At 40.5% G+C, this 16,770-nt stretch overlaps 1 protein-coding gene across 1 annotated transcript; it reads right to left on the reverse strand.

The window, feature by feature from the left end:
- Positions 1 to 5,348: 5,348 nt before the first annotated feature.
- c1qtnf6b (C1q and TNF related 6b) lies at positions 5,349 to 16,768 on the reverse strand. Its single transcript, XM_018685372.2, has 3 exons — positions 16,502 to 16,768; positions 12,432 to 12,624; positions 5,349 to 7,409 (listed from the first exon to the last, which is right to left on the reverse strand). Exons 1-3 carry the CDS (start codon positions 16,610 to 16,612, stop codon positions 6,862 to 6,864), a joined length of 852 nt encoding a protein of 283 aa, XP_018540888.1. The 5' UTR covers positions 16,613 to 16,768; the 3' UTR covers positions 5,349 to 6,861.
- Positions 16,769 to 16,770: the final 2 nt, after the last annotated feature.

Raw genomic sequence — 16,770 nt, forward strand, 5'->3', positions numbered from 1 at the left:
AGATACCATGCATGCACTCTAATACATTTCATGCACACTGAGGTCCTGTAAGCCCTCGTAACGTATGGAGATGTCTTATAAGAACTCAGTACAACCATGACATAACTGAACTCTGAGTTCAAGAGTCACTGTATTTTAAAATGGCTCTATTCATTTTATATAAGAGGTTATGAGGTGGTGGTGCTTGAGTTGCTAATTTGAGTATTATGATCTGACTCTAGTGTTAGTATCAACAAATGCTATGGCTGCTGTATTCCTTCCTCTGCCACAGCCCTACACTTTAATACCAATATCTTCTTGCTTTGAATCCATTACAGTGATGGATAACAAGATGGTGTTACAGCGAATAACGAGTGAATGTGAGCATTTGTTATTCTTGTCATTGTAAAGAATTTTAGTCTAATGCACTGTGGTGGCTTACAGCAACTCGTGATGCATTCTAGGGGATTCATAGAAAATGATTCCAAATAATCCACCCCCTAAATACCCCCCATAATATTTATTTTTGGTTTCAAGTGAACAGTCTCTACAACTATTGGATGGATTGCCACACATTTTTTGCATACTGGCATGCATCAAGTGAGCATATGGCAAGATAATATTATCTTGAAAGCAAGGGAAATATTCTGCAACTAAAATGTATGTACAGAAGCACTGTGAGCCAGGCCTCACCCCCATCTCTTTAAGGTAATATTATGTATGGATTCCAATGTGATATGAACAACGATAAACCAAGTTTGAGCAAGAATCTCCAGTGATCAGCTATGCATGAGCTAATAGAAACTCCCCAAAACAACCTCAAACCATGAGGGGGAAACACACCCAAGACTGATTAAGACCATACAGAAGTTCCATTTATCACTTTGAGCAATAAAAACAGTAAGAACTTGGCTGCCAGATAACAATCAATTATCTCAACTGCTACAGGGACTTAATTTTTGAATAATACCAATGCAAATGAATATGAAATGACAGTGAATATAAATTGTAAATAAATACACAGCAGACAGGTGAAAAATGAAAGGAACAAAAATCAACCCAGTTGAACACCTATGGGAAATGTTAGACAGCGCTCTCTATAACCATCAACAAAACACCAAATGAGTGAATATGTTTTGGAGGAATGGTGTTTTTATCCCTCCAGCAGAGTTCAGAAATTTGGAGAATCAATGCCAAGGTGCATTGAAGCTGTTCTTGCAGCTCATGGTGGCCCAACACTTTACTGAGACACTTAATGTTGTTTTTTTTACCTGACTGTGTAATGAGCATACACCATGAAAATGTGTATATACAGAGACTCAGTGGCATAGCAGCACACTGAGCAGCCAATAGTTAATGCTCAGCACAGATGGGATGTGAACAGCACAGCAGTGAGGCTAAACAGAAAAATAGCCAACAACAATGCAGCCTTAGGTGGCTTACTGACATTGCCAAGGAAACAGAACCTGTACTGAGCCAAAACATGTAATGTCACTAGCCCTGAATGAAAGCACAAGCAGCCCAGCAGCAGACCACAGCAAAGTGGTGAGTACAAGGCTCCTGACAGCGGGTGCAGTCCGACAGCAAAGACAGGAAAACTGAGTTCTGACCTGAGGGCTGATTGGCAGATGATCACCACAGGCAGCAGAGGATGCTTGATCTGCCATATTTACTCTGCTTCACACTGAGAAGCACAGATGTGTCAGTTTAGCTGCGGCAGCAAACGGCATCGGCATCAAGTGTCCAGTTATATTGTCCTTGCTGTGTACCTGAAAGAATATGATTGGATGTTACTGCTACACAGCTGTGAATGAGCCTATCATTGTGAAGTATACTGCAAACAGCTGGTGCCATCAGACAACACATGCAAAGGTTGAGTGATCTGCCTGAACTACTGCATGCTTCATTTGCCATAAATTACAGGATATCTTTAAAAACTGCAACACCATGTAACTTTCCCCTCCATGCTGTGTTGCCTTTCTTGCAATCTGCTTTTTGTATGACAAATCTTCCACTTCCATCCAACACACCTAGAAAGCATCTGTCACTGTAAAGCAAAGGAAGAAAGAGAGAATTGCTGCAGAATGCTGCCAACATAAATGACCTCAGTGGGTCTCCATTAGCTAAAACACACACACTGTAGCTCACTGGCTACGTACACACCATCTAAAAGGGGTATAACTCTCCAGCCTCAGAAATGATGTTGCTTACTTTGGAGGGCATATGAAAGGTTAGTTGGCTCTCTCTCAACATGCCTTCCCGTCTGCTCTGTTTATGCAGCAGTGCCAGATTGTAGATCTGGAAACTGTAGATTTCGGAGATTTATATCTTTGGGCTTTCTTTTTTAAAGAGTTGTAATTTTGTGATTTCAAGGAACTGTCAGGAACTCGGTCATACATATTTTTATTCAACTTCCATTTTCATCATTTTTTTTTTTCTCTCCATAAACCTCCCCTCATTTTCTCCTACCTGTTTTCCTTCTCCCTACCCCTCTTTTTTTTCTCTCCATCTACCCCTCAGCCCTGTCTACCTCTGACAGATGAGTGTGGTCAGAGGTCATGTGGTTGTAATTAGGAGAGCGCTGCCCTGCTTCCTGTTTCTAATCTACGAGAGAGCAGGCTTCAGTGCAGTCATGCCCCGAAAACAGCTGTTAGCCTCGAGGCTCAGCCTTCAAACTCCCCAACCTAAATAAAACAGTCTTTAACCTGTCTACGTAGTCTCATAACATTTATCACAACCTTTCCCCTACCACGCCAGCTCCACCCTCCAATTTCCCTTCTGCTTGATCAGTTAGCATAACTGCTGAACTACAGAGAAGCAGGAATGCAGAAGGCCTCACAGTGCTTACATAGCATTGATATTTTAAGTGCTGATACCGATCTGTATCTGCTGCATAGTAAATCTTGTGACCTCATCCATTATTTTTACAGAGAAATGGTATTAGACTGTTAGTTTTGGATCATTAGAGAAGATCAGGGATTATGCTCCTTAACTATATTCAACATCTTCTGGTCTGTTTTCAACTTGCTTTACTTTGGTTTACAGGTGGCTTTTGTTACCCAGCTTTAGTCTATGGGAAATTCCCCAGCCTCCAGCCTCTTAGCCCTTTTCCAGTGTCCAAGAAGACACAGGCAGAAGTCGATAAATGGATCCAGTGTATTACAAATGCAAGTGCAAAATGGAGAAGAAATGTATTACATGTCTGGAATAAGCAGTTCTTTTCAGATTGTTTGTTTGTTTCTTTATTGGAAGAATGGTAATTTTTTTTTTTTTTTTTTTTAAATCTGTTAATGATATCCATTTAGCGTTGTTAGCTATAGGAGCTAAGATAAGGCTGCTGCACAGATGCAGGCAATGCCTGAAACCTGTCAAAACACAAAGCTCCATCATCAAACACTCACAGGTTAATGTGGGAAGAAGAGACCACATATGTGTTTCTGCACCCTTGGGGCGTGAGGACCCCAAGGTATTCCCAGATTCATTTGAGAGCAATTATTACTACTACACAAACTGTCTCTCACTTTGTTTTTCTTTTGACATATCCTCATCCAGAAGTCCAAGTCAAGTCTCAAGTCTTTGCATGTGACTTGCCAGTCAAAAAAAAGATCTTTCCAGCACAGTCAGTGCAGGGGATGCCAGTTACAACGGCACAGCAGCCAAAGTTATATCTTTATTTCTTTTTTTGCTGTAAATGTCTAGGTGCAAGACGTAAATTATAGCATCTCTGTGTCACATAAAAGTCATATGGTGTTTCTTTCTGTTTGGAACATTTCCCTGCATTGCCCTTTATCTTAATACACCACTGCTTAATCTGTCCTGCACACTCCTAAAAATTCTCCAGAAAGTTATATAACAGAGTCGATAATCTGTTTCTTTTCATACTTGTGTCTCGGATAAATCCCATTGTCTTTTCTCTGATTAAAATGTAAAAAATGGAACATATTCATTTTAGCTACTCCACAGTGGAGCTGCCATTTATTTCTTTTTTATCAGCACAACAAATGCTCTGATGATTAGGCAGTGTGGTGCAATCAAAGCAATCAATAATAAACTGATTGCAGTAACCCCAAAAGGAAAGATAATTCACTGGTTGAATAGTGCACATATGCAGCTTATGACAAAGAGTCATGAATAAAACTGCTCAAGCTGGTAAAAACAAAAACAGAAAAGCCAATAACACAGGCCCTGCATTTGACAGCTTGTGGTTATATATGAGAAACTGACTCACACTAGTTAAAATTGGATAGATGATGCAACTTTCAGCTCTCATAGTTCATAGTTCCCTTGTAAAAGTAACTGAGAGTACATATAAAGCTTCCTATCAATTTTCAAGCACAGAAATGCTTCATAGAAACCATGACCATGACTATATCCTACCATGCACTTTGTTAGCCACTGTTTTACACTCAGCAGGGATAATTAGAAGTGAATTTACACCATTTGTTTGTTTAATAGGATTAAGTGAAACAGCCTCAACTGGCCGGTTGTTTTCAACAGTCCTGTAAAAATTGAGTTAATTGGGCTGATTGCTGCAACTGACTGAGAGTATTAGCTGAAGTGCTGTGTGCCGTTATTTTTAATGGGCAACAAAGTGAGCACAAATATATTTAAAGGGTTTGGGCATGCACTTCCAGTAAGTAATTATTGTCAGGTTCAGTTCTAATTAATTCTTCTTCCTATCTGGATCTTTTGTCATTTTGAACTCCACTACTAAAATTTACTTTTTGTTTCATGTTCCCTCACTTCACTTCTATTTTAAATCAGTGTGTAAATATTCTATTGCAATTACAAAACTAAGTTAGACAAACTTAAACTGGACAAATTAAATGCTGAAGTGAACTAAATCAACCGGAGCTCATTTAACAGCTTGTCCACTGTGCATGTTGGAACAGCCTCCACTAGTCTGGGCTGATGATCCAGGAAACTGTTCAGTTGTCCTGCTTTGTTTCCCAATGGAGCTTTTCAGATCTCCACTCAGGGCTTAAAGTATTTACAATGCTGCAGTCTGCCTTTCCTCTAGCAAGGCCTCCCTGAGGACAGCATTACAGCTAATGGGGAAGATATGGCCAAACAGATGGAGCTGGCGTGCTGCAGAGACCCGTCCGCTGTCTCTGAAAGTTTGAGATGGGTTTTTGTTAGCTAGTTTGTTTGTTTATTTTAGAGCGTTGGCCCAATTTTTGGGGTTAAATTCCAAATACCATTTCCCTCATATAGGATTGAGTGGTTTAATTGTGAGCCAAGTCCTGAGCTGGATGGTGTCATTTGTAAAGAATTAGAAGGGTGAGGAATTTCCCTGCAGAAATGTGACAATGTGCATGTGCTTTGTGGTTAAAAAAAGAGAGGAAAAAAGAGAGTATACAGGCTCCTGATTTCATGTGAAATTATGAAAACTTTTAATTTCTTTATAATCAAGTGTCTCTTTGCTGTTGAGTGATACAGAACAAAGAGATACTTGGATAGTGAAGGAGGAAATACACAAAAATACAAACATACACAGTCCAGCCCCAACAGCGTGTTAGCACAGATATGAGCTATAAAGACAGATATTATACAGCTATTTACATAAACTGCTCTGCAGTTTGAAGTCTCTGTAATACATGATATTTAATCTTTAAAAATCCTATTGCACTCCTGCATTTGATAAGAAAGCACCATAGTTTTTTAAAAAAATCATTTTTGATATGTTGGGATGTGTTCACGTTTAAAGGGTCAGTTCAAGAAATAACAAATATTATTTCCACTAGATTTTGGTTTATTAAGAGGGATTTTTAAGACGTTACATTCTGGACAGTTTTCAATGGGACAATTTCATCAGTGGAAAATAGTCTCACTGTAAAGTTATAACAGTGATGTCTTCAAATTTGCATGATTAGCCACATCACTGTCTGGAAAGAAGCAGAGCTTCTTGTGATTTTTAAAGCTTAGAGCACCACAAAAGACATCCCTGTCTAAGTAAAGTCCTTTAGTTTCACAGGACTTCTGTAGGAAGAGATCCAAGGGTCTGAATTGTTGCAGAATCTGACTGTATTTATCCACTTCGACACACTTGGGAGACAGCAGATGTTGAGGTGTGCCATGCCAAGATGATAGGGAAGTAACTGTTACTGTTAACTGACAATTTTGAGCTTGGCAGTCCACTTTAACTGACACATGAAGAGCCACGAGCACAGTCAAAATGGTTCCACAGAGGAAGGCAGCAGCATGATGTGCTACCAATTAACAAGTAACCAAAAAGAGCAGCAACATCCCATCTAATAGGCTGAGTATAATTTGGACCGGGTCATGAAGACCTCTACCATGTGGGATGATGTGTTTTTTGTTTTTTTTAAGTAGGTGAACTGACCCTTTAAAGTGCTGTTCTGAAGGCACAGAGGAAACATTCTTAAAGCATGACAGCAGTCTGTCCAAACACATTTAATCTGTCAGATACTGTGCCTGTGTTAAGAATCATCATAGCACAAATATATGAATGATTGCACAGATTCCTGATTCCTGACAAGTAATACAACTTTTTACAAAGTCCCTGAAAAGAGGAAAACCAGTGCAGCACAAAAGTAGGAAAAAATGTTTGGCTTTGTACGAAAGTGTATTTCTAGTGCAAAGGAAGTCATTCAACATTCTTTCCTAATTGTATGCTGCTCCACCTTTCTCCTTTTTATTATTCCTTTTAATGCTAATATATTTTGGGCAGTCCGCATTTAAGAAAGTACAGTATGTTCCTCTCCAGGCTGAAAGGAATATTTTAGAAAGCACCAAACTTGTATTATCGTCTATTTAGTTCTTCTTTCATGGCACAAAGCAGTATCCATGGCCAAAAAAACTAACAACTAAATCTGACCCAGAGATTCTGCCAATCCTCTCATTAATCCAGCTGTCATATTTTCACTGGATGCTAGGTGCCACCAGGTATCCATTGAAGGTGATGTAAACATCCACGTCGTCGCTGTAAATGGCGTTCTCCCTCTCCCTCTTGTAGAGTCGGACCCACACCTCGTCATTCAGAGCCAGATCCAACATAACGCTCTGACTCTGCATGATGGACCTTTCACTGGGCTGAGCGTACAGGATCACCTGCTCCCTGTCGTTGTGCATCAGGTGAAGATAGGTCTCCTTGAAGTTCCAGGTGTGGATGTTGACGTTGAAGAAGTAGATCCCCGGCACGTAGCAGTAGAACTTTCCCTTGAACATGTTGAAGTGCTCGTGGAGGTTAACGAACACTGTGTCGAACACCAGTGCCTGATAGTAGTCCAAGCTGTGCAGGGACTTTCGACGTCCCACCGAGAAGGAAGAGTAGGGGATCTTGCAGGCGTCTCCGGGGGCACCTGCCTGGCCTTTGCTGCCTTTAGGGCCCACAGGTCCTCGGAAGCCAGGAGGGCCCTCCAGACCTGGTTTTCCAGGTGTACCTTTGTCACCTTTGTCTCCTTTATCACCTAGGGAGACAAGAAGAAACACATGAGCAGTGCAGACAGAAACACCAGGATCTTAATCTGAATGTCTTTCATTTAAACAACGCACGTATGTGGGAAAACTGAAACATTTTAGCTCTTTATGTTTTTATTGGTAAACTGTAGATGTTGCTCACTGAGATAAGAAAAACAGTCAAGGCTGCAGACTACACTGTTCCAGAGAACATGAACATTATCCCAGATTCAGAGGTAGAGAGGTTATCTTGCCATTTAGCAAAGTGCAGCTCTTACAGAGAAAACAAATCCAAGACTTGATCTGAGCTCTTATTGCAGAACACACAATCATGCACAAAATGCCACTAAGCTTTTTTGTGTTTGTCTTGTGTTCAGAACAAGCTACAGATCCAGAAATGGCAAGGAATTACAGCGAAACTCTCACATCTGACATTTGAAATCCTGCTTATAAATCTGAGGGAATTTTGTTAAAACCATGCTTATCTTAATCGACTTCTTCTTCTTGGACTGTAACACAAGAAATGTGTAAGGATGGAAACATGTAAACTGTGCTCAGAGGCAAGAAGCTTTAAAAGGCACAATTTAAACTTGATTAGATTAAATTAAACTCTGTCCTTTATTGACCTCTACTGAAGACTAGTTGGATGCAATAAAATTGCTATAATGTCATTCGGCCTGCAGGGAGAGGAGTACAAACTCTAAAAGGCATTACAGCTAGTTCCATTTATTTAAATAGAAAATATCCGAGTTCTAGAAAGACTGGAAATATCGCTGTCCAGTAAAAACCACAAATCTCTAAATCTGATTTGATTTGACCTTTTCTTAGATCATAAAAAGTTGTCTGGGATTTACAGGGTTCTCACAGAACAGCGGACATTTGTACAACAGATGCTGGGTTTAAATCTGTGTGCCATCTGATCACATGTGACAAGTAAAAGGAAAACCAATATTTAGTGTTAGTGTTAGTGGTTAGTAAAGTGCTGGTCCACCTGCTGCTGGAACAGTTTGTGATCCTTGATACAGATTCTACAAGTCTCTGAAATTCTACTGAGGATATTCCCCCATTTGGTGCCTCACATCATTTCCACTCTAATCAAACGGTGACCTCTCATGCCCTGTAATAAGGAAACATCCTGCAGTCTGTGTGTCTTCAGATGTTTCCTTTTAATTTGTCACCTTTCCCTAACTGTCCAAACCATTTCATGCATGTACTCATCTTCACGTGTGCTGAAAATGTTTTTATGAAGCTTATTTGCTCTGCTGTTATTTGCAGCATATTTTGCTTCTTTGTTGGATCTCGTTTTGCTACCACACTGCTTGTCTCTGGATTTTAACTTTATATGCGACCTGACAACAAGCTCTGAAAATGATTAATGAGCTTATGTATATCCTCCTGTCACCACTGCTGACTGAAATGTCTCTGGTTACGTGGACATTTTGAGTGTTGCTATTGTTCCCAGTACACAAAAACCTCTTTGCTATGAAATCAAGTGACACCTCGAGCCTTTTTTATACTTCATCCTCATATCACTATGAAGCAGCTGTTAAAAAAAAAAGAAGAAAAAAGAAACAAAAGCAAAAAAACAACAAAAAATGAGCGCTAAGAAAACACTCCCTCAATAACAAACAGAAGCAAATAAACTGAGAAACAGTACAGTTTATTGAAATTGTTGGATGAAAAGTTAGTGACAGTTTAATGATTTCCACATGCAGCTGAGAGATGACATGTGTCGTTACTGGCTGTGCAAAAGAAACATTTTCAAAACATGTTGGTAAATTAAAAATGACATGGTTTTCAAGTTTCAAAAATGCTGGTATCTAAACATGTGCCGGTGCAAGAGGCTTTGAAGCTGCAGTGACATAAAGACACTTATAAATCTTGCTATGCTGACTCTAAGATGCTGCTTCGACAGACAGGTCAGGAGCTGAGCACCTCTGGGCTGGATAAACCACACAGGAAGAAGCCCACAGCACTGCCCTCACTCACCATGACCAACACTTCCTGAAGACCAGAGCTAAACACAGCCCATCCTCTCCACACATCCACAATGATCTGTCCAGTTAAGTCCACGCAAAAAACCCTGAGGGGAGTTACAGTAGTTTCCACAAACAGCAGCTTAGCAGCCGCCTCTGCAGACAGTGACCATATATGGGACTGATCCTTCATCCTGAAATCAAATAAGAACTGCAGGGCCTCTTGTAACTCTGCGTGTCCCCTCTTTCTCTTGCTCAGTGTCAACAAAAATAAAACTCTAGTTTCCACTTTTAGACACTCACACACTGTCAATAAATGTCATCATTATATTTGAAAGAAGAGTTACTTTTCTGGTTCTCAACTTGCCTCATCTTCTGACAGAAAAGCAAAGCTAATATGTTCTTACATGTGCAAAATTGTTTGTCATTGAATATTATTGAGGGAACAAACTGTAAGATGCAAGATCTATAATTACAATGTGATCAGAAATCACGAAAAAAAACATTACCGTTTTACAATTGACTTATGAATCTCTATAATATGAGATCTGAAGCTTCCTACTGATTAATACATCTTGTCATTTTAGGCTTACAGGCTGTACAGGCAAAATCTCAAACAAATTCTGATATTATGCAGTTTGTAAGATTTGTAAAATACAATTTAATCCTGTGATTGTAGATGGAGTGTGAAAAAATGTTTGGGCGCAGGATTTCCTTTGTCCGTGACTGAGGGCTCTGGTTTCTTTTGAGAAATTTGGCTTGATGCTCTCTCATATTGAGATTGGCTGGCTGACTGACTGATTGTGGGTTACGCTGTTTAAATTTGATCACTGTGGCTTTGTGGGAGCAAACTCGGAGGCACACGCTAATGCACCCACATACAAAACAAGCAAACACACAAAGCATACACACTCAAAGTAGGTGCTATTGTGTTCCAATGAATTGTTGAAACACAGTAACAAGAAAAGGAGTGTGTGTTTGTGTGTATATTGCATGAGTGCAATATACATAGAGTGTGTGTCTTTGTGCATGGTTGTGTGTCTTTGTATGTATGTGTTTTCTTCCACATAAGCAGGTTCAGTGCCAGGTGAAAGCGCCGGCTGAGACCTCCCTCATTGCACAGCTGCAATTCAGTGACACTGCAAACCGTTTCATTGCCTCATTTGTACAGAAGAGCAACACTGTGAAACAAAACACGACCTCAGGAGTTGCGGGTCTCTCAAAAATTGATCTTTTAAATCCTGTTTTTCCAAAATGAAACCCATTTTCCATTAAAGCCTGACATAAATCCAGGACTTGAACTTGAACTTAAAATCAATAACTGCAAGAGTTCCAAGAGCATTTTGTTTCTGTTTGTTTGCAACAAAAACATGATCCCTCACCAGCTTCCCACCAATGGAAAAATGGGACCTGAATGTAAAATAACAGCTTTTTCAACAACACAACACAAACACACTATACTTTACACTGCATAGTCCAGTGAGTCTGTGGCCCAGTGGAAAGTAGCACTCCAGTCACAGAGTTTCTGGGGCACCAACTCTGTCCAAGAAATTCAAATTGGACTTAAGTTCTTATGATGGAAAAGTTCATGAGTGTCAAAACTATGTGTGTGCATGCATTGCGTTAGCATGCGTGTGTCTTTATGAGAGTCAAGAGAGGAAAAAAAGAGGGATTTTTCTTTTCTGCAGTTCAGCAGTTGGACTGGTTTGGGGGTTGATTGTGGGTCAGAACAGACTTGGCATGTCCAGTTATCAAAGGACCAGCAGATAAAACAACAGAGTGATGACACATCGCTTGGACTGCTCCACTTGAGTTGGCCGCTACGTCTCTGATATTAAATACACATGCTCTTACAAATCCCTCTCCAGCTGTGATTGTGTAGCTCTTGGACATTTGAAAATCCATGTATTTCTAATCTTTCTCTTGTCACATTCCTCTATTTCTTTCTCATTTCCCCCAGGTTTAAACACAAATGTGCAAATACAAATGAAGCTATGCAAACACACAATTAATCACGCAGGCACACATCTCCTTCACAGTTGGCCCTCCTCACTCCCTGACCAATAACAATAACTCATACAAGCTGTTACAGATTTGACTGTGACAGGGCTCACTGTGACCATATGGATTTGAGTCAGTTGTGTCTCAGAGGTCTTCATGGGTCTACATAGTTACTAGTAGACCTGACTCAGGTCTGAAGTTGAGCCAGGTCCTAATTTTATTTAGTTTAATGTGGTTGGCTCCCCCTCAACTGAGGGAAGCCTTGGGCCAGCGTGCCAATAGGCCTTAAACTTGAGTGCATCTATGTGAACTCACAATCAATTTAAATCATGTGGTATATCACAGAAAAAAAGCTTTGTATGTGTGTTAGGTGCCAGGTATGTTTTCAACAGGTCTATTCCAGATCAAGTTCAAAGTTTTGGACCCATTGACACCTTTAGAAACAAGTCAAGTAAAATTCAGAGACAAGCTCGGATACATGTAGTGTATCTAATCTTATTGTGCTGATAAAGATGTGTTGATGTGCTTCTTTGACAGACCACAAACATATCAAATGTGGTTCTACTTCAATTTCATGTGTTGATATACATTTCCTATGACATACACTGTCAAAAACCATTAAAGTCGCTGTTTCTTGGCAATCTGGTTCTTTCACAAAATGTTGACCAGAGGCTGATTTTTAAAGTGGTTCCAGGTTGTTTCTATCAGCAGGGTGTCTAATTTCCTTTTCGAAGACCCTTTAAATTTTTGTCTCAGTTCCAGTTAATCATCACTGCATGGTTACACTTTAGTAGCGCTATTCCATTATAACGTACATGATTACTCTTCTGATTAAATAGAAGTCTTGCCAGACACACAGCCATCTGGAAAAAGCAGTGATTTGATTGAGGAAGTGTAGCTTGAGGCAGGAAGATAGATATTCAAGGATGGAGTGTTTTCGGATGATACAACCTGCCTGCAAACATTGTAGTTTTTGCTAAATGCACTTAACCTGACAGACACACTAGAAACTGATAATGGTTGGCCAGTCATGCTGATTCATAAGCTGATTAATACCTTTGAGGATGGTCATGTTGACAACAGTGCGGATCTCTGGCATCTGGTATTGGGCTGTAGCTGCTGGCAGCTCTTGGTGGTCGCAGCAACGTCTGCAGAGTCTAGAAGGAGGTCTAGAGGGGGAGGGGACACAGCAAACCAGGGGGAGGAGCAAAAGCAGCCTCAAACACACCACCGTCATGGTTGCCACAACCTAAGAGAGGAAAGACAGAAAGGAAGGAGAGTGGAAAGGTTATCAGTAGAGTTGAATGTTTGTTAAATTGTACATCCATACCAAGCCAAAGCAAAAGAAGACTCTGAAGCCATCATGATACAGAATTTCTTCTAATGAGGTTATTGTTTACTCTCTTCTCCACTGGAACTTCCAACAAGCTAAACTTCAACTATACACTGGAAAACCATAAAACCAAAACCAACATTTTTGGGTAGAGTTTGTACTTTGGTGTGTTTTTGACATTCCTGTGGATAACTGGTGTGTCAAGATATTTCCACGACAAACAGTTGATTTTGAGGGTTATCTGAAAACACTGACTGTAATCTTCAGACGTTACTGCGAGGTCTCAAACTTTTCTAGACTCACTATTTTGTACCCATCATTTTGTACCTTGTCATACGGGGGGAAATCTGTTGTCAAAGTAGCAACGATGCTACTCCAGCAACAGCTGTGTCAGTGTACCAGAATGCAGCCAAGACAAGCTGTGGTTTGAGTTAGGGATACAGCCAAAATCATGGACATATTCCAGTGTTCACAAACTAGTTATTAATCTGTTAGCATATCCATCCTTAATAAGCACAAGTACTTCACATTTAATCTCTGGCAGCTGTTGAAAAGTTTCTAGGAAATCACTAATTGGATAAGTCAGGTTAAAAGAGAGCTAATATATCATGAGTAAATCACAATGGATTGGCATTAAGTAACTCTTGGCATACACTGAACTTCAGACTAATAACACCTCACGATGTACTTCATCTAAGGGAAGATTTTCTCTTTAACTTTCAAGGAAACCAAAAAAACTGAACATCACAGCCAGAGATGGCAGTTGTGACCTTAGAGTGTTCATATGGGATCCAGAGGTTTTGGACTGAGATATAAGCGCAGTAAAAAAAACTATAGACTTGGGGGGAAAAAAGGAAGGCATGAGTTTCATGGCCTTCCATACATACACACACACACCTGGACACCTGGAATGAATTGGGTTTGAAAACATTTGATTTGATACCCTCTGACTGAACCCTAACCCACAGTCACACACATTTCCAAGGACGACATGAGCCGCTGAACCTGTTACCCTTGGAACCCTTCATCTGTGCAACACACACAGTCAAATGCACCAATTTCTCTTTCCTTGTGCTCTGAATTTAATGTCCACATTTTAGAGGTTGTCCAAGACAAAACTAAAATTTGGCATGTGCTGTTCTCACTTAGCTACGTCTGCTCAATTTTATTTAGCAACTTTTCATGTCTCCCTCTACTTGTTATCATCCACCCCATTTTCAAACCTCTGAGTTCCAGACGTGCTAACAGCAGTCCTCTGAAAATCAATACAAGGAAGAGAAAACAAAAACAAAAAGCAGATGAGAGCTGAGCTCAGAAAAAACAATAAACAGGAGAGAGAAAGATGAGAGAGACAACAGGGAGACTGCCAGAGGTATTTACAGTGATGGATGAACATTGAAAACCAAGTGTATAGGATTTAGTGGCATCTAGAGGTGAGGTTACAAACTGTATACCCCTGCCTTTCCAAACACGTAAGAGAACCTATGGTGGCCTGCAGGTAATGTACAAATGAAAGGCTTTCTCTTCAGTATATATGTAGTGTATGTTTTGTCCATTCTGGGCTACTGTACAAACATGGCAGTGCAGTATGTTTGGCTCCATGGACCTGCTCCCTATGTAAATATGAGGGGGCTCATTCTAAGCTGAGGAAAACATGATGTTTAAATCCTACACACTGGTCCTTTAACAGGATATGAGATGATGGATGGGGCATGACTCTGAGAAAATGAAATGACTGGAGCTCTGCCTTAATATTTCTATCCGACTACTGACAATAAAATATTATCATAACAGTTATCATCTGAAACTGCTTCACGGTCACAGCCAGGCAGATGTCGGAGGATACATTTGTACTCACTTCCACAACATGATAGAAAAATTAGCTCAGATTTATCACTTTCATTTATATTTTTGTCATTTACTTGATCCTCATACCCTGAATAATTCCTAATGACTGCAACAAGAGAATAGCTAACCAAGGCTGCATTTTGTCATAAAGGAAAAACCATAATCGCAGGGTGGTTGGTGCAGCCTGGCAGTGCTCACGTTGGAAGAAAGACCAAACTAGTCTGGAAAATATAAGTGATTATTTGAATTGTTTTTCTCAGGGAACTCTAAACTATGGCTTCACTGCAGTGACACTAAAAATGTGATTTTGGAGGCTTCAAACACATTACCATAGTTACCACAGACTTCACAGTAGGGTGGTTGATCTTTATGGTAAATACTACACCACCTGAATGCAGCATACAGGTCTTAAAGGAAACTCTTTAGAAAAGAATATATCCTGGCGAGTGTACCTGGACTACTTCCTCTGTCTTTCTGCCTGGCCAGTGTGTGTTGTGCTTTTAGAACCTGTGTGTGTGTGTGTGTGTGTGTGTCCAGCAGCAGTGTCATTCTGTCATTTCCCCTCTTTGGACCTGACTGAAATATCTCAACAAACATTGGGTGGATTGCTTTCAGCCTTCATGCCCCCTTCAGGACAAACTGTACTAACTTTGGTGATCCAGATCTAGCACCACCATCTGGTCAAAACATGTATTGTCCAAAAGTTAGCATGCTAACACAATGAACATTACAACTGTTTAATATCAGCAAGTCAGAACTGTCTTTGTGAGTGTGTTAGCATGCTGACGTTAGCATTTAGCTAGCACTATTGCTGTTCATCAGTACAGCCTCACCTAGCTGTGCTCCTGGCTCTAGACTCTGAGTTTTGTTTAGACCATTATGAATAATGTTTGCTTTGAGGTGGGTTTATATTTCTATCAGACACTGAGGTTTATGAACATCAAATTGCAGAAATGGTTGCTTTGTTCAAACAGACATCCAGGGCTGTGGAATGATTTTCCAAATATTTATAGTTAGAAATGAAACACATCATAAATATGGAGGGAATGAGTAGTCATACATCTAGTGTTACTTGCAAAACCATCTCTAGCATAATAACATTTTCTGATATGACAAGTTGTTATGAAATATTTGGCTCCTTTATCCATTTATAATGCAACATGCTGACACACTGATTAAAAAAAAACATCTGTCCACTGTGCATGCTTAGACACAGTTTGCCGTGCTTTACATCACACAATGTACATGTGTAACATATGATGAATTAACTGTTGGGATAAGCTTACAGCAGATTCTCTCACACCTTAGAGTCACAGGAACTGAGTTAATGTTGGTTAATCTATTACATCATCACCTCATTTAACCCCCTCCCACCCATCCCTCCATCAGGACCCCCACTTCCCTCCCCCAGAGCTACTTGCACAATTTGCACCAATGCCATGATGACAACATGCCGCTAATGAACTGAACACACACTCCTGGATACTGATCCAACCGCAACACACACGCAACACTCATAATGAACTCATTTAAGGAGCCACGTCTACAACGCCAGAGCATCAGTTTGGCATGCAGCTGCAGTCCGGATAAACTATAAACACACAGCTCTAAACACAGAGCACACGCAGAGACGCGCGCGCGCACACGTGAAGAAACGTGTCAGTGAGCCGGCGCGCGAGAACCTGCACGATGATGTTAGGGGTAACTTTTCCAAAAAAAAAAAAAAAAAAAAAAAAAAAAAGTCTGCTGCTGAGTTGGCGACTTGTGAATAACTTCTTAAATCCTGCACGTCTCTGCAAGTACGAAAACGCGCCGCCGGGTGTTTCTTCTTCTCTCCCTCTATTTTTTTCATTGTAAACTGTGGAGGATTATTATGCAGAGCCGTGAGATAGATTGTCATAAAGTCGTTGTCACATGTGTCAGAGAATCTGGTCGCTTTTCTTACCTGGTGGAGTTTCACCACAGCGGAGGAGGAAGAGCAGACTGCTGGTGTCAGGCTGAGAGGAGGAACTACTGAGGAGAAACCTCTCTCTCTCTCTCTCTCTCTCTCTCCCATACACACTCTCCCTCCCTCTCTGTCTTTAGACACTCATAGAACACACACACACACACACACACACATGCACAAACATCAAAAGTCAGCCTTACTCCTGTACTCCCCCATAATGTCCCCCTCTCCTCACTCCTCTTCTTGCCTTTTCCCCCTGTGATCAT

The sequence above is a fragment of the Lates calcarifer genome, linkage group LG5, assembly GCF_001640805.2.
Source record: "Lates calcarifer isolate ASB-BC8 linkage group LG5, TLL_Latcal_v3, whole genome shotgun sequence".
Classification (NCBI taxonomy): domain Eukaryota; kingdom Metazoa; phylum Chordata; class Actinopteri; family Centropomidae; genus Lates; species Lates calcarifer.